General features: G+C 40.2%; 1 protein-coding gene across 8 annotated transcripts in view; it reads left to right on the top strand.

The window, feature by feature from the left end:
* Positions 1 to 18607, top strand: part of KIF13A (kinesin family member 13A) — a 210188-nt gene that overhangs the window by 126510 nt on the left and 65071 nt on the right. For all 8 annotated transcript variants that reach the window (XM_037037902.1, XM_037037899.1, XM_037037901.1 and 5 more), the window contains exons 5-9: positions 924 to 1016; positions 2141 to 2321; positions 5456 to 5543; positions 7168 to 7302; positions 7992 to 8104. In XM_037037902.1, the coding sequence (XP_036893797.1) occupies positions 924 to 1016; positions 2141 to 2321; positions 5456 to 5543; positions 7168 to 7302; positions 7992 to 8104 (610 nt within the window). The remainder of the gene's footprint in view (positions 1 to 923; positions 1017 to 2140; positions 2322 to 5455; positions 5544 to 7167; positions 7303 to 7991; positions 8105 to 18607) is intronic.

Below are 18607 nucleotides of genomic sequence, written 5' to 3'. Positions count from 1 at the left end.
CAAAGAGTAGTAAATGCAGCCTTAAGTGCTTAAAAATATTTTCAGACTTTAACTCTTTTTTTTTTTTAAAGATTTTATTTATTTATTTATTTTTAGAGGGGCAGGAGAGAGGGAGAGAAACATCAATGTATGGTTGCCTTTTGTGCATCCCCTGCTGGTAGTTAGCCTGCAAGGAACTGGTTTGCAACCCAGGCATGTGCCCTGACTGGGAATCGAACCGTGATCGTCTGGTTCGCAGGCCCGCGCTCAATCCACTGAGCTACGCCAGCCAGGGCCAGACTTTAACTCTTTAGCTGGATGCTATGGATGCTAACATCACATTTATACAACTAAATGGCAGAACTCCCCGAGGGCTGCAGTAAGCTGCAGACAGGCTCACCGAGGAGATCTTGTCCCTGAACCCACTGTGAGAACACAGGTGAGAGGGGTCTGTACTCAACACATCCTCTCCACCAACAATAAGCAGCCTCTCGGCACCTGGCAGATACCCAGCACTGTGCTCGGTGCCGAGGTACATGCACACACCAAAACGTGTAGGACATGGTTCCTCCTCATCGGAAGCTCAGAATCCAGATGGGGGAAAGACAATTCATGGTTAATGACATTTTATACTAACTCATGAGAAGAAACTAAATCAAATTTAAACAGTACTTCCATATGGCCTGCTGACAATGGAAAGGAAACTTTAATGCCTTAGAAGCAGTGGGTAGAATCTAAGTTGATTCAGGTACTGAGCTCTGGTTAAGAAGATTAAATAAAATTGCTCCCATTAAGCTCTTAATACTTAGCCCTACACGTAGTAGGCATACAGTACAGTTTTAACATCTTTTTGGAGTTAGAGAATGCTGGTAACTGAGGCTCAGATACTAATACAAATATGACAAAAAATAATTTCTTCTTTTTTATTTTCTTTTTCCTTTTAGGTCAAGAGGTAGTTTTCAAGTGCCTTGGGGAAGGAATTCTTGAAAAAGCTTTTCAGGGGTATAATGCTTGCATTTTTGCATATGGACAAACAGGTAAGTTGCTGCTTTTATTTGTAGTCAATATTAAATGTGCATTTCTTTTTTAAAAAGATTTTATTTATTTATTTTTAGAGAGAAGGGAAGGGAAGAAGAGAGGGAGAAAAACATCAATGTGTGGTTGCCTCTCATGTGGCCCCTACTGGGAATCTGGCCTGCAACCCAGGCATGTGCCCTGACTGGGAATCGAACTGGTGACCCTTTGGTTCCCAGCCCACGCTCAATCCACTGAGCTACACCAGCCAGGGCTAAATGTGCATTTCTTAAAACATAGAAATGAAAACACTTTGGGAAGCAATTGAAAAATGCTTCTGCCTTTGTGGGTTCAACTGAGTGAGATGATCAAAAAAACCCTCTTTTTGACGATTCAACAGTTTTGGCAGTTAATTTCAGTGTAAATGAGCAAGCTTGTTTCAAACTATTAAATGCCATTTCCCTAAATTACAGTTTTCACTTCTATTTAAACTAGAAAAAATAATTGCTAGTTTCTCAGTATAGATGTTACAGTAAAAACTAAAAAAAAAAAAATCCCACCTGTTAGCATCATTTTATACAAAGGACTTTCATTAGGATACAAAACTGATGGTAGATTTTACTTAATGTAGGCTTGGGGTGTAGGTGATTAAAACAAGCAAAACATGAACATACTAGGGTCTCAGCCATTTATTCTCTGAGCTGCCATTATTTCAACTATAAAGGTGGAATAAAATCAATAAATCATAACAATACTGCCTATGGTCATACTGCAAGACAACTAAGAGACTCAGATGAGACAATATATTTCAAAGCATTTCACAAACAAGTTACTTTTGGGTAAATACTGTTAATATTATTTTTTTAATGTATACTTGATATTTACTGTACACACTGTTTTTAGTGGTTATATTTGTGTGCATTCACCTGTAAATGAGCTGTCCTCTTGGATCTTACAATTAGGGTAAAACTGGAGGAAGTGGGTATAATAGAAAAAATAGTAACCTAGTAGGAGGGCCAGGTTTGGGGGCCAAGTTTGCCATTTCCGCTGTCTGACCTTGGTTGGTCTATGTAGGAAACCTGTATGGTTGAAGCATTATGTGTTGCTGCCTCTTTAGCCTCCTTTCTTTCTGCTTGCTCTTCTCCAGGCTCAGGAAAATCCTTCTCCATGATGGGCAATGCTGAGCAGCTAGGCCTTATCCCAAGGCTCTGCTGTGCTTTATTTAAAAGGATCTCTCTGGAGCAAAATGAGTCACAGACCTTTAAAGTCGAAGTATCCTATATGGAAATTTATAATGAGAAAGTTCGGGATCTTTTAGACCCCAAAGGGTAAGTTGATGGTTGAAATTAGACTTGTACTAGAGGCAATAATTTGAAGTGATCCTAAAGTTAAAATTGCAGGTGAGTGTATTTATTTGAGCTCTTGGTCATACTGTGATTTCAGTTCACTTACTGAGACGTCATCAGCTTTCAAAGCATGTTGGTATACCCAGCATACATAGTTTATCCTATGTTCATGTGTAAAGTTGCTTATATATGCCATTTTTAAAAAGATGTTTTTGCAATGTGTATTAAATATTGAGTTAGAAATGACACATTGGTCCTTCCATTTATGTTGGAAAGCAGCACTTCTGAATCGGGGATAAAGAGTTGAAGTATTGAAACCACCCAGCAAGTCATTCTCTTACCAGACTGTGCATTGGAATCCTGTGGAGAGTTTTTCAGGGATACACCTACCTGAGCCCCACCCACAGAGACTAGGAGTCGGTAGACCCAGGGGAAAACCAAGGCATCTGTATTCTTTAAAAAATAGGTGATAAAAACCAGATGAGTTTGGTTCATAGAAGAGAGGACTATTTACTTTTTTATTAAATTTTTATTGATTTAAATAATACATATTTATATAAAATTTAGAATATAAGCAGAATATCAGAAGAAATTAAAATGACCTATTATCCCACTGCTCAGAAATAACTGCTGTTAATACTTTAGCACATTCTGATCCTGTTTCAAATGTATGCTGTGTGTGTGTGTTGAAGTGATTCTCTAAATACAACTCAATATCCTGAATTTTCTATGTAACATAGTGAACACTTTTTTGACACTAAAAAATATTTTTTAAAGCTTTTAGCAGCTGAGTAACCAAGGGTATAAACAAACATATAAGGTCAAAATTATGGGTGGGAAGGAAATGACCCAATCATAGAAAATGTTTACATTTACTTTAAAGTTGTGAACTACTTAACACATATGAAAGAACATTTATAATACATGTAAGATATAAAGAATAATAGAAGCAAAGACTGCCCTACTCACCACGTTTCTTGATAAATGAAACATGACCAATGTTTTTGGAGTCTCCTATATGTTCTTTTAGATCCCATTCTATTTCCTGTCCCTCCCCAAAGTAATTACTATTATGAATTTTATGTTTTTTATTACTCTTCTTGCTCTTTGGAGTTAGCACATGATGTTGCATAGTTTTTAACTTTGTGTGACATCATAGGTACATGTGTCCTTTGGTGACTTGCTGTTTTTACTATCAGTGATTCATTCAATCTCATATATGAAGTAATAATGCATTAATTTTTACTGCTCTTTAGTATTCTGTGGTGTGATTATACTATAATTTCTTTATCCCACTTTTTATCTCTAGATAGTGCTGCTCTTTCTCATCCAGTTCTCCTGGTGAACAAATGCACCAGGAGAGTTTCTAGGGAATATATCTTGGGGTGAAATTATAGGTCAAAAGATACTGAATCTTTAACTTTATTTGGTACTGCCAGGCTGTTTTCCAAAGTGGTTGTACCAGCCTACACTCTCAGCAGCAGTGTACAAGAATGCCAGATGTGAGACACCATCAAAAGCACTTGGCAGTGTGTTAACCGTACTACTTCTTGCTCATGACTAGCATTAAAGACTCTCTGGTTGTGTAAGCAGAGTGAGCTGAGTTCTGGGTTTGTGTGCACCAAAGTAGCTCTTGTAAAGGTGTGCATCTGATCTGCCTCTGATTAGAGGACAGCAAAATTGCTCATTGTCACATTGAATTTTTCATCCTTAAAGTTAGTGAAACCTATTTTGTAGGATTGTAAGATTGAGAAGGATAACTGAAAAGTTCTTAGGTAACAATGCTAAGGCTTTGGGAAGCACTCTTGGTTCTTAGTTCCTTTTTTCCATACTTGAGTGACTCTTTATTTGATTTAAGGTAATTAAAGTTGGTCCGAAGGTTGTGGGTTATTGTTAAGCTGATTTAAGGTGATTAATATCTGACACCTGGAAAGAGGCAGACATATACAATATAGTCATAGCCTGTATCGCTTTGCTTTTAGTCTTAATTATCTGTTGATATGCTGTGCAAATGGGTACCAAACCAGGTTTGCCATTTAAAAATTCAGGTGGGACGGGATGGGAGTAATAGACAGAAAACTGTACTTGAAAAATAATTAAATAAAAAAATTAAAAAAAAATAAAAAATAAAAATAAAAAAAAATAAAAATTCAACCGAGCCCTGAAATCTTCACCAGCAGAACCAATTCTAAATGTAGGATAAGTATCAGTAACTGCAAGCAACTGCTGTACTGTAAAACCACTTTCTGTATAAAATTGTCAGCAGAGAACTGCATAAATCAATACAGACTTGTAAAACTAAATTAAAAATAAAATAAAGCTCTTTAATATTGTTTATTGCTTGGTCAAAACTTTAAAGATATTATTTATTGAGAATGTGCTTATTTATAGACAAGCCTTGAGGTTAAAATCATTTCTGGCATGTTCTTTGCTTTGTCTCTTTTCTCCTTTCTTTTTTCTCCTCCTATGTAAAACTGAAGTTCATCTACTAAATAAAGCACGTTGGCCCAACCTAATATTCTGTGTGCTGACTCTTTAGTTTGGGAGTGGAGATAGAATTTTTAAATAATAAGTTACTTTAAATAGAAATCTGAGTATGATAAATATCTTTTATCATAATGAATACTGTCATGTTAATCTAAATAAAGTAGCTTTTAGGATATTTGTTAATTATTAAAACAAATTCTTTTGGAAAAAGGACTCATGGCCCTGGCTGGTGTGGCTCAGTGGATAACTGAAGGGTCGCCAGTTCAATTCCCAGTCAGGACACAAGCCTGGGTTTCGGACCAGGTCCTGGTCAGGGTCACATGAGAAGCAACCACACATTGATGTTTCTCTCCCTCTCTTTTTCCCTCTCCTCTCACTCTAAAAATAAACAAATAGAATCTTTAAAAAAAAGAAGAAAGAAAAGGAATCAATGGACGTAGAAAACTGCGTGGTGATTTCTGGGGGAAGGAGGATATAAGGGGGCTAAATGGTAATGAAAAAAATATAATGAAGATTATATATTTAAAAATTATTTTGAAACTGCCATCTTGGTTTATGAGTACTTAAAAAGAATGAAAAGGCTCAGAGTTTGTTCTGATTTGTTCATTCCTTTTTCCTTCCTCCTGAAGGAGTAGACAGTCTCTTAAAGTTCGGGAGCATAAAGTTTTGGGACCATATGTAGATGGCTTATCCCAACTGGCTGTCACTAGTTTTGAGGTAAGTTTTATTTTTTTTAAGTCATTAATAACCACAGTAAGTTGAAGTATGTAAGTGGTGTTGAATATATTTCTATATGAATGCTTTATAGCAAGCTTATTGGTACCATTCATGCTCTCCAAAACCCAGTAACAACATGCCCCACACAGAAAAAGAGGACCTTTAATCACATCCCTCAACCTGCTTTGTTGCGTAGGTTTCACAGTGCGGCTGAGAGGCCCAGTGTTTTGAGCTTGCTGAATATTTTCACTAATACCTCTTTGTTGAGATTGCTCTACCTAAGGTTGCAAGTGGTGCCCATCTTGACAAATATAGGCAGCGTTTGGTAGTTCATTCAACCCCTTCTCTTTAATGGGGTCTCCTCTCTTGGTTTTCATTACTTTCCACTCCTCTTTCGTTTTTTTTTTTAAATCAATTCTCTCTATATCGATTGACTTGTTTCATTTTCCTACTTCTTGATTTTTATGTCTTCTTACATCCTGACTTGATGTTTTGCCCTTGTTTTTATTGTCATTGCTTTGGAAATCTCATAACACAAACTGCCAGCTGTTGCTGAAGCAAGCAGATGAATGATGAGCAAATACACCCCTTTACTTATTAGTTTTGCTGTTTCTTTGTTGTGGCTGTCCTATCATCGCTCCGTGGGACTAAAATTAATGTGTGCAGTAACTCTCTCTAGCCATTTAGATCACATTTTTCAGATGGTTACTAGACTTGTTGAAATGATCACTTTGTAAGTTATATTAATGTCTAATCACTTTGTTGTACACTTGAAACCAGTACTATATTGCATGTCAATTGTCACTGAAAATTTTAAAAAATTAAAAAGTAAGTGAAGACATCTTAGTACTGTTTAAATCAGAAACAGAATGTAGTCATTACTTTAAAAACACCTGGATTCTGAAGTGAATGGAGACCTCTTTGGCGTAGAGGTGCTAAGTCAGCACTGGTTCGTAGCTCTGCGTGGTTGGGGTCAGTGCCCATCTCGTCATTTCCTAATAAGAGCCAGGGAACTTGTGGTTTGTGTCCCAGCTCTGCCTTTTCCTGGAATTGGGAAAAGTTACTTGACCTCTGTGAACTTCAGTATCCTTGTGTGTAAGATCATGAGTATACCTTCTTGATAAGGTTCATTCATCCAACATTGTATGAGAATCCATAGGTTCCAAGTGTTGTAACCTTACAAACAACACTCACAAAGGTGAGTAAGGAAAATTCCTGGGAGAGCCACAGTGTTGGAGGACAGAGGCAAATAAGTGAGCAGTAGGTAGCTACACAGAGTAGTTAAGCCCAGAGAGAATAAAATGAGGTAATTATTGTTACTGAGTATCTGGAGGGCTCAGTACATATTAGCTCTTTTCTCCCTAGGACCATCTAAAGGAAAAAATAGGTAGTTAACAGAGAAAGAAGACAGCTGGGAGTGGGAAAGAGTGGGGGAATCATTTCCTATACCCGGGAGCACTGAGGGAGGCGGCAGCTGAACCCGGCTGCATGAAGGGGAGGCAGGGAGGATTTTATGGAAGGGTGGTGGCGAATGTGTCAGAGGATCATAATTAATACATGCACTTGTGGGCAGGACCGTTCGTATGTTTTTGCTTATAATCCTTCGCTTATGCTTTGCCTCTAGGATATTGAGTCACTGATGTCTGAGGGAAATAAGTCTCGGACGGTAGCTGCAACCAACATGAATGAAGAAAGTAGCCGCTCCCATGCTGTGTTCAACATCATAATCACACAGACACTTTATGACTTGCAGTCTGGGGTGAGCAACTGGAGAGATTCTTTAGTGGCAGTAAAAAAACTCAAAATACCTGCCTGGGTGATGTGTTTCATGTTTGGGTTCAGCTGCTGAGAACTTTGTGCTGGCTCTTCTACCAAGCAGTGGAGCTAATTTGCTGAAATCATTTAATTTCTTAGATTCTTCTTTAATATAGAACTTTTTTAAAAAGTTAGATTTCTTGTGTGAACTCCCTAAAGAGTACAATGGTGTCACCAGACAGATTTAAATATGTATCCTTTCATACTGAAATTCACCTAAAAAAACAACTGGGTCTACCTCAGTGTCATTAAGGAATGTTAGAGAGGAAACCATGAGATTCACCCTAAAGAACACTTTCTCAAAAATAGAGGAATTTGACCTGAGTGAATAGGAATCCTTATGTCCTAGTGTTTCCTCATAAAATCTCCAGCTTCTTGACTATGTTCAGGAAAGTGCATCGTGTTTACTTCCCAGCTGCCAGACACAATGCTCCATTACCACACCAATTTAAATTTTGGCTAAGAAATTGCTGGTCCAAATAGCTCTTCTTACCATTTAAAATCTTCTTGAGAAGTTTGCCTTGTTATATAGTGACTGGCTGTTCAGGTTGCTCTCAGAGTGCTGATGTGTATGTAGAGATCTGTGGGTTTTGCACTCATGTGTGTTGTTTCTGTCTTGCTTCCCGCAACCAGAACTCCGGAGAGAAAGTCAGTAAGGTCAGCTTGGTGGACCTGGCTGGCAGCGAAAGAGTGTCCAAAACAGGAGCCGCAGGAGAGCGACTGAAAGAAGGCAGCAACATTAACAAGTAAGGTGGCTGGTGCTTACCTGGAATGTCACATCCAGTGTACTGTGTGCCTGGGGGGACTTGGGACAGAAAGGGTCAGACGGCTCTGATCACAAGTGGCTCAGGATCTATGCTACTTCAGTAAACTGTGTCGAGGAAAAACAACAGCTGGCCTCTGTAGAGATGCATGAAGTTATTTAAGCTACGTGGTGCAGCCCTGCTCAAACATTCTACAAATCTTTAGTGCATCAATGTGTGGAATGTAGTCTTAGGTAAATGCAAATTATAATTTCATTAATAAAATCATATAGTAAATTAGCTTTGGGAGCTTATCTGCTTTGAATCTCTTGGTAAGGCTAGTACTGTTTAAAAATCAATACTTAAAAAAAAAAAGCTTAGCAGTTATTGAGTGACTGCCATACTGAAATCTCACTATTTGCCTTGAGTGCCTGCAGTGTGCCCAGGGGTGCAGGGAAGGCTGAGCACAGAGTCGTACAGGGTGTGTAGGGGTTTGCCAGGTAGACAGAAGAGATAAAGGCATTTTACACGGCACGTGCAGCAAAGGTACATACAACTAAGGGACTTGTTCTGTCAGGAGTGCTGTACCCAGGATGGCTCCTGTTAGGCAAGAGGAAGTCTCTCTCCTTTCCAATATTAGCGGGAGCAGGGTTTGCACTAAAGAGGGTATGCTCAAGCCAGACTGGCCCAGCTGAATCCTGCCTCCACCACTTACTAGATGTATATGTATCACAGGCAAGTGATTTCATCTCTCTGTGCTTCGTTTTTCTCATCTGTAAAACGGGAATAATAACAGTACTTCATAGAATTGTTTGGAATTAAATGCCCATAATGTACTTAGAACAATGCCTGGTACATAGCATGCAACTGAATAAAATTAATTGTTGTAGCTATTGTTTTATAATCCATGTAAACAGCATACTCATGATCTTTATTCCAAGTTCAGCAGAAAGCACTTTAGTTTGTACTTGTAATGTGTTTCTGTTGTGACATATAATTTGGGGTTCTGTTTAGGACAGAAGATGACAAGATGTGACATATTTAGGAACATGTCTGTGCAGCTTTCAGTTTAAAATGACGTTAGCACATTAGAATTTTTGTATGCACAAGTTTAAAATTAGAAGTCGGCCATTGCCGCCCTCCCTCCCATGGACACAGCCACACTCACTGCAAAGACTGCTGCTTTAGGGAGTTAATCTTCCAGTCATCCTGCCTCCTGCTCAAATAACAAAGGGTTTTTGCTATATTTGTTGACAAAGCATTGTAGACGCCAAGACTAGCACTACAGCTCTGCATTCCAAAAATGAGCTCAGGGCCTGGACGGGAAAGCAGGGATGGGCGTGTGAGGGAGCAGGTACCAAAGGGAGGTCTGTCACCTGTCCTAGAGATTTGTGTGCTGGCGTTGGGCCCTGCTGGCCCTGCTGGCCGGGGCTGTGGGGAAACACTGGAGATTCTGTATTGTCAATTTGTGGGAATTCAGGGTACGGCCTTGATGTGTAATGAGCACTAACTCTTACCTCTTACAGTGTGCTAAGCATCTTTCTGAATGCTCCATGTCATAACTCATCTGATCCTCACATCAGCATTGTGAAAGGAGTCTGTTACCCCATTTTGCAGATGAGGAAACCAAGGCAGAGAGCCGTTACATGATGTGCCCAGGATCGCAAGGCTCTAAGTGTGGATCTTGGGTTTGGTTACAGGCAGTCTGGCTCCAGAGCCCAGGCTCACCACTGTGCTGTATTTGGCATGACCATGTGTTCTGTCTGCCTGAAAAAAGTTCTGATTGATACTTTTGTCCCAGAGTAAATATTATCATCGCCTCCTTAAATTTGGACACAAAATTATGTAGTGTCCCAAACTGAACTACCCCAAGGCTACACGATAACATGATATTGCTCCCCCAGCAACTGGCCTGTTTCCCATAATGACTTATTAATTGAATGGCATTCTCTTAGCTTCCTCTGTTTTTCCTTATTATATACTGGCTCTTTCACAAATGGGTGTGTGTATCCTCTACTCCTAGTCTGTGGACTATTATCTTCATGTTTAGGTTTCTTTATAGTTTTCAGACCACTTTCACATGTATTATTTTGTGTGAGGCTTATACTAGGTATTTTATTTTTTTAATCTCTGTTTAAAAACAAGGAAACTGGTGGTTGGAGACCTTTAAGTAATACCAAAAAAGCCAAACAGATCTTTTAAGCCTCTGTTATGTGTCTGACATTGCGGTAGATACTGGGGGTGCAAAAGGAATTTAGATAGTGTGGTAAACAGAATGCTGCCTCTTGCCTCCCCCAGACATGTCAGGTCTTAATTCCCAAATCTTGCATGTAAGTTACTTTAAGTGACTTAAAGTAAGAGGGATTTTGTGAGAGGGATAAGTGAGAGGGATTTTGCAGATATGGTTAAGTAATTAAGATTTTGAAATGGAGAGATTATCCAGGTGGACCTGATGTAATCACAAAGCTCCTGACAAATGAAAGAGGGAGACAAAACTGGAGTCAGAGTCAGACTGAGGCAGGAGGAGTAAGACTCCAGCGGCCATAGCTTGCTTGAAGATGGGGAAGGGGCCCTGAGCCAAGGAGTGCAGGCAGCCCATGGAAACTGGAAAAGGCAAGAAAACAGATTCTCCCCTACAGCCTCCAGGAGGAGTGCAGCCCTGCTGACACCTTGATTTTAGCCCAGTGAGGACATCTTGGACTTCTGACCACCAAAACTACTGGATAATAAGCTTGTGTTGTTTTAAGTCTCTGTGTTTATGATTATTTGTTTCATTCAGCGTGACCGCTGTCCTTTGGGAGCCCATAGTTTAGGACAACAGCTAGTCACTTCATTTGAAAAAGTGAAAGGAAGAAGGATTTTGGTTTTGATTGGATAGTGTTGAGAAATGCTGCATAACCTAACATTTCAGCATGGAGCTATTTTTTATGACACTTTCATCAGCCTGTGGATGTCTGCCAAGTTGGTCCTATGCTTTTCCCAAAATAACTGGCTAAAAGGGAGTGGAACTGCCTCTGCACCCTTTTCCCTGAGCCTTAATCCAGGGCTATTTACTCTACACATCTCCCCAATCTCTGAACTGGTACATATGCTCCAAGAGCCCACTGTGGATCCAGGTCTCCACCAGTTGTCCTCCAAGTTCTCGGCCTGGCCATTGATACGTGGTAACTGGGTGAATGGGGCATTCTTTTCACAGTGAGGCAGTGCTGTAACATCTGCGCAGCCATCTCAGAAACCTCCACAGAGACAGCAGCTCACGATCCCCTCCTTACCTGTGATTCCAAAATCCACACAGCTCCAGAAACCAAGTGCTTTTTTTTCTTCATGGCACACTTCTTGGTAAACCCTCACCTGAATTCTCATGAGGCTATCTAGTCTTTACCTATATTTATAGTCTTTATTTACTCTCCTAATGTAGCCATTTGTAAGTCTAACTCTAGAATTGTTCATGTATTCAATATTTTACTGTGGAATGCTCTCTCAGATCCCACTGGTGGTCGTGTGTAGTGTATGCATTGAACTTCCTAAAATCCAAAATATTCTGAATTTTAAGATACATCTAGCCCCAAAGATTGCAGATAAGAGATATGAAGCTCCACTTTTTTACTGCATTTTGTAAATATGTGTTGAACACTGGACATAAGAAGCCAGGGATGAGTGAGTAAGGTGGAACCCTGGCCTGAGGAAATGCAAGGTCCAGTGGGGAGGGGAGACCTTAGAAGGGCAGCATTGGTACCTTAAGTACCATAGACATTTCCACACAGGGTACAATGGGAACACAGGTGACAATTCAACTGGAAGGTTCAGGGGGCTTCCAGAGGAGCTACTGGAGTTTCTTAGTTACAGAAACTAGCCTTACGACCTTTCTGTGCCTCAGTTTCCTCATCTGTAAAATGCAGATGAGGAACATGCTTAAGAATGGGGCTATCATGAAGATTAAATTAATTACTCATACGAAGTGCTCTGACGAAGCCAACACGTAGCAAGCTCTACATAAGTGTGTACTAATAAAATAATATAGTAAGTTGAAACTGCTGCCTGATAGTTCCAGCCTTAAAATCAGTACCCAGTTGAGTCCTAAAGTTAAAAAAAATCTCTGACGTTTCCTAAGCATTCTCTCGGCCTCCTATTTGGGTTTTGGGGGTTTTTTTTTGATGGAACATTAATAATCCTCTTAAGCAGACTTATCAGGGACACCACACAGACATTAGTATATGCTTAATGGGCTGTGAGTATAGGAGCTTCATCTCTCCTTAAGCCCTTAAGAGCTTTAAAGTGCACGTTATTCCTTCATTTTGAGAGCTGGGGCACAACATGGCTGCGCCACCACGGCCTGGTGTGGGCTGCGAGGTCCAGGTCGTCTGTAGACCATCTTCACGGGGGATACATCTGAGGAGTCAGCCTGCTGCTCTGCCTGTCTGTTTAGGGTGGAATGAGGAAACCTGTCCTTTCTGCTGGGGTCTGGCTGGGTCAGCTCGCTTGAGAACTCGTTTAGATCCCGGCACACTGTCTGTAATGCCCCAGGGAATGTCATTGAAAATGGGTCCATTTTAATCTGAGCAACCACCAGTCCTTAAATGCAAACAATGTTCATCCAGTGAGTACCTTTCCCAGTCTCACTTGCATTTCAGTTACTGTGGTAATAACAAAGTACATCTCCAAAAATGAGTTCTCATGAACTTGTTCTAGAGATAGTAATATGTGGTACTCCTAGGATTCTGTTATATAATTTGTAATAATATATTACTTTATAAGCCGAATGTTGCATGTGGCTCAGTTCTCCTTTTTTCTTCTTGAGTACTTTGCATGACCCATGTTCATTTCCTCTTGGAAACCTCACTTAAAAGGGTATTGGCTTACCTCTGTTCATTACTCAAGGGTGGGCAGGGGCCCTTGTTAATTTACTACTTGTACATTGCTGGGTCAGAGTATGTGGGGGGGAAATCTGAATAAACATCTTTACATTTAACATGAGAGATTCATAAAGGAAAGAGCAAAACTCTGCTCCTTAGGGTACAGTAGCCATATCTTTTGGGGTATGTGGTATGTTTACCTCAATGTTCCTCAAAGCATTTTTGTGAAATACTAGTTCCTCAAGTGGCTTTGGGAAGAAAAGGATCCCTGGACAAATAATGTTGAGAAAAGCTACTTGTAAATTGTAAAGCCTTCTTTTGGACAGTCACAGTGCTGAAAGCTCTGAGAAGTCCTGCAGTAATAAATCCCATAGAACTTTGACATTCCTTGAACTTATTAGATGACAGAATTCTAGGTATAATGTATATTAAAATCTACAGAACAAATTTTCAAAAGAACTTGCTTTTGGAAATGTTGGTGTGTACTTTATTATTATACCACAGCAGTTGAGATGGAAATGAGGTTGGGAGCAATACTCATTAGATGAACATTATTTGAGTTTATTCATTTGTGTTAGCCACCAGAAAAAGGTGGTGAGTGGAAATGAGGCCTGTACTGTAGGTATAAGGGTTTCCTTCCCTGTCAGGTGATGGTACTATCTTTCCCCCATATTTTGCTTTTTCTTTTTTACTCTTAAGAGTAGGGACTTAGTGGGGAAGAGTACTAAATGCAAACCCACTAACTTCATCACCTTTCAACTAATTCTTTAAAAGCCAGACACTGTATTCTGCTGTAAGCAACAGAAACCAGCTATTGTGACAACCAAATGGTATATTCATTTTCTCACTTAACAAGACACTCAGAAGCTGAAACAGCACCTTAGAAATGCTGTCAGGCACACAGCTCTGCCAGCTTTAGTGTATGTTCGTGTTATCCTCATTACCTAAAGATGGCTGTACCATTCCAGGCATTGCATCCATATCTATGTTGCAAACAAGAAGTGAGGAGGAGAAGAGGTTAAGGACTACCAGCTTCTGTCCGCTGAATAATGTACCTTCCCTATCAGGAGTAGGTAGCTTTCCTGGAAGCCCCTCCCAGTACTGTCTCCCTACATCTCATTGGTCAAAACTGGGTTTGATGGCTTCCTCAAGCTGCAAAGGACACTAGGAAGGGAAGTTTTTAGCTTGGCACATACTTCCCAACAAAATTAGGGTTCTGTTAATAAGAAGAGGGGGGGAGTGGATATTGGGCCAGCACCTACATAGGATACCAGTGATGACTGAATTAGCCGTTTTTAGAAACAAGTCCATGTTCTGTTCTTTGGTGTATTATAGACTCAGATTTACTCCACAAGTACTGAATGCTTTCTGTAAGCCAGGTGCAGTAACTGATGAAGGAATATCTATGGCAATAGAATGATCACTGTCCTCAAGGTGATCACAATCTAAGCAGAAAGAGATAGAGAAGTAGATTTAGGTATACCTTGTTTTATTGCGCTTCACAGATGTTGGCATTTTTTGCAAAGTGAAGGCAAGACCCTCCAGCAGCAAAAAGATGACATTTTATTGCATTTGCTTTTTTGTGGTGGTCTGGAACTGAACTTGCAGTATCTCCAAGGTATGCGTGTACACAGCTAACACTAAAAAAGTTTAATAAGCACTGCAGCTATGATCTTAGAAAAAATTCATATCTACTCCTAAGGGCAGGAATCTGGTGGTTAGAAAGTTATGTAGGTTGGAGGAATATTCAGAAGAGACCCCACACAAAAAGTTGAATTATGACTACCTTTTCTCATTGATTGGATTTTTGGAGCAGCTTTTATATTGTTTTTGATCTTTCTGAGTTTTATTTACTTTCTTTTTGATCCCAAAGTATCCATTGTTATCAATAGGTACATTTTTGAAATTTTCAGTCCTAAAGCATGGCCATCTGTGTGTAAATGTTATCCTCTAGTCCAATTCTTCCTTCACCTCCAGTCAACCCCTCCCATTCCATTCCATTCCCCACCCCAGCCCGAGAACTTGTGCTAAGAGATTGAAAGATTAGGAGCTTCCTTGCTCTTGCTACCTCCAGTAAGTTCATGGAAGGAGCAGTTCTTTGGTAGAATTGGAAAGATTCCTGGAATAACCTTGAGCTCTGAAAACTGGCAAACAACTCCACCCTGTTCTGGGTACCAATGAGGCACAGAAGCTGCCCATTTGTCTCCAGTATGAGACGACGGTACTAGCAGGATCCATAATTGGTGATTCTGTTATATTTTTTAAGCTCCCTGGAATAAAGTGCTCATTAAAATATGTAAGCCTATTGTTCACCTTTCACACACTGAGTTTTCAAACAGAACAGCTTTTAGGGTTCCAGGATCATTGCTCCTGGGCGGGACCCCTTGCCTGGCTGACCTGCTTTCTCTCACTCTTGGAGTCCACTCACCCAGTAATTCATTTCTGTTTGTTTCAAGGAGACTGTAATAGGTTTAGGTAAAGTTCTTGTTTTGAATGTGTGCACACTGTTAGGTAAAAGGCTGTGGCCTCTACTAATGATAAGCTTCTCTGATTGGGTAAGTTATGGAGCAAAGTATATGCAGTAACTGGAGTTGTGCCATTTCTGTGCAGCTCCACCCCCTGCTCCTGACACTTACGTGCTGCCCTGGGCTCACAGAGTGCACATAGTACAGTGGCACTGATGACACTGTGCCACCGTTTCCCTTTTTACTTCCTACACTATGAAATTAGAAAATGTGAGTAGCTGCCATAAGACGAAGTAATCAGTGTCAGTGATTAAATATTCATGACAACCCCAAAACATATTTTTATATCAAGGGCCACTGTGGACCTTAAAGTTACTAATACTGACCTTTCAGTATTTCTGCTGCATTGGAGTATTAAAAATGTAGGATAGTTCAGAGAATTGTTTTCAACTGAAACATTTCATTGCAATAGTTTCAAAATTGAAAACTGCCCCATATCCCACATGGAAGCAGAAATGTATTTTTGTCTTATATTGAATTCTTACTTTCCTCTGTTTCTTACATAGCACACGCAGTTTTCTTAAAGTTGTTAGTTTTGGAAGGATGACTGAAATTGCTGAATTTTTCTATAATTAAAATTTTTTTAAAGCTGCATTGAAAAATACTTCACATACCACATAGTTTGCCATTTTTACGTGTACAGTTCAATAGCTTTATTATATTCAGAGTTGTACAGCCATCACCACAATCTAATTTTAAAACAATTTCATTGCCCCCCCAAAGAAACCTCACGTCCATGTCCTTCCCTTTTGGCCCCTTCACTAGCCCTAAGCAACCACTACTTCTGTCTCTGTAGAGTTGCCTATTTGTATATTTCATATAACTGGAATTGATTAATATGTGGCTGTATTATTTCTTAGTGTTTTTATAGTAGATACCACAAATTGGGTTGCCAGGTTTATTTTTGGATGTTCTAGAGGCCAGGCGTCCCAAATTAAGGGTTCCTTCCTTCTGGGGGTTCAGAGGGAAAATGCATTTTGTGCCCCTCTCCTCGTTTCTAGTGGTTGCTAGAAGGCATTTCTTCTAGTGGCATTTCTTGGCTTGTAGATGAATCACTACATTCTGTCTTGTGTCTTCACATGCTGTTTTCCATGTGTGTCTTCACATGGCTTCTTTTTTTTTTTTTTAATTTGAATCCTCGCCTGAGAACATGCTTATTGATTTTAGAGAGAGGGGAAGGGAAAGTGAGAAACATCGATTGGCATGTGCCCCAACAGGGACTGAACCTGCGACCTACGCATGTGCCCCAAGGAATTGAACCTGTAGCCCTTCAGTTTGCAGATGACACCCAACCAACTGAGCCACACTGGCCAGGGCTTCACATGGCTTTCTTATAAGGACACCAATCATTGGTTTAGAACCTTCCCTAATTATTTTCATCATAAGGACCCTATTTCCAAATAAGGTCATATTCTAGGGCACTAGGGGGTATGAATTTGGGAGGGGTGGGACTGTTCATCCCAGAACAGGGTCTTTTGTGTTTGGCTTCTTTCACATAGCATAATTTTTCCAGGCTCATTAATGTTGTAGCATGTGACAGAATTTCATTCCTCTTTTTTTGTTGTTTTTTTGAAGTTTATATTTATTTATCTTTAAAGGGAAAGGGAAAGAGAGGGAGAGAAATATCAATGTATGGTTGCCTGTCGTGCATCCCCTGCTGGGAACTGGCCTGCAATCCAGGCATGTGCCCTGACTGGGAATTGAACCGCAGTTATTTGGTTCACAGGCCCATGCTCAATCCACTGAGCTCCAGCCAGGGCTTATTCCTCTTTTATAGCCAATAATATTCCATTGTATGGACATACCATATTTTATTCATCCCTTCATTATTTGATGGACATTTGGGTTGTTTCCACATTTTGGTTATTGTGAATATGCTGCTATGAAATTTTCATGTACAAGTTTTTGAGTGGACATATGTTTTCATTTCTCTTGGGTTGGACTTGTTTAACTTTTAAATCTGTCAGTCATGATGTATGTATTTATATCACTTTGTGGTCATGGCTGTTAGTTATTAAAATTCTTGTTCATTATCTGCCTCTTGAATTTACTTTGCATTTCAATGACTTTTGAGTATGTCACCATTGGAGAATTATGTTTTGTGGGAAATAGGCTTTCTTTCCTTTCAACTCAGTTTCAAACCTGTTGTTGACATTCTAAAGAAAGCTACCTAGGTTCTCACTTGCCAACCTCTGGTCACTTGCTGATTTGTGCCCTGCCTTGTTTTTAGAAGTAGTAGTAGTATTTGACTTTTAAAACTGTTTTGAACTTATTTTCTCTTTGTGATACCATGTACCTTTCCTTGCAATCCTATAAGATCTGAGACTGCTCTTTTGTGGCTGCTAACTTGGGGTCCAGTTGAATTCCTTTTAGAAGAGCAATTGTAACATAACTGCTGCAGAGAGGATGTCCCTCGTCCCTCAGTATCCCATATCGGTTGTCTCTAGGCTCCCTTTTCTTCAGGTGCAGACAAGATGCGTGAGCCAACAAGGAGAGCTCAGCAGCCTGAACCAGTGGTACTCGAACTCAAGCCTACATCAGAATCACTTGAAGGGCTTTTTGAAGAGCAGATTGAGTTCTACTCCAGGAGTGTCTAAACTGCAGCCTGTGGGCTGCATGCAACCCACTATGGCTGTGAATGTGGCTCAACGCAAAACCATAAATGTACTTAAAACATTATGAGATTTCTTTGTGTGATTACGTGTCACAGTGTATTTAGTACATGGCCCAAGACAGCTCTTCTTCTTCCAGTGTGGCGCAGAGACACCAGATGGTTGAGTAGGTGTGGGGAAGGGCCTGAAGATGCGTTCCTAACCAGGTCCCTGCTGCTGCTGATGCTGCTGGTCCCAGCATCACATTTTGAGAACCATAGGCCTAGACAACTAAATGTATTTATCATTTGGGGTGTCCTTCAATGAGGCCTTCGTAGATTTTGATGTGCAGGTGTATCCCCTGGAGACACCTTTAACTGGTCCTGATTCAGTAGGCTGGGGAGGCTTCAGAGACTGTTTCTGACCAGCTCACAGGCGATGCCAGTGCTGCCGCTTTGAGAAGCAGGGGTTGGAAGAGTGGCCCGTACTGTCCTCTCCTTGGGTGGTTCTTTGTGTTTGTGAACTGTGATAACTCTA

This window comes from Sturnira hondurensis, unplaced genomic scaffold (assembly GCF_014824575.4).
Source record: "Sturnira hondurensis isolate 20B ecotype Veracruz unplaced genomic scaffold, ASM1482457v3 Scaffold0023817, whole genome shotgun sequence".
In the NCBI taxonomy this organism is placed as follows: Eukaryota; Metazoa; Chordata; class Mammalia; order Chiroptera; family Phyllostomidae; genus Sturnira; species Sturnira hondurensis.
The sequence above is the reverse complement of the archived record's forward strand: the minus strand, read 5'-3'. Positions and strand labels throughout refer to the sequence as shown.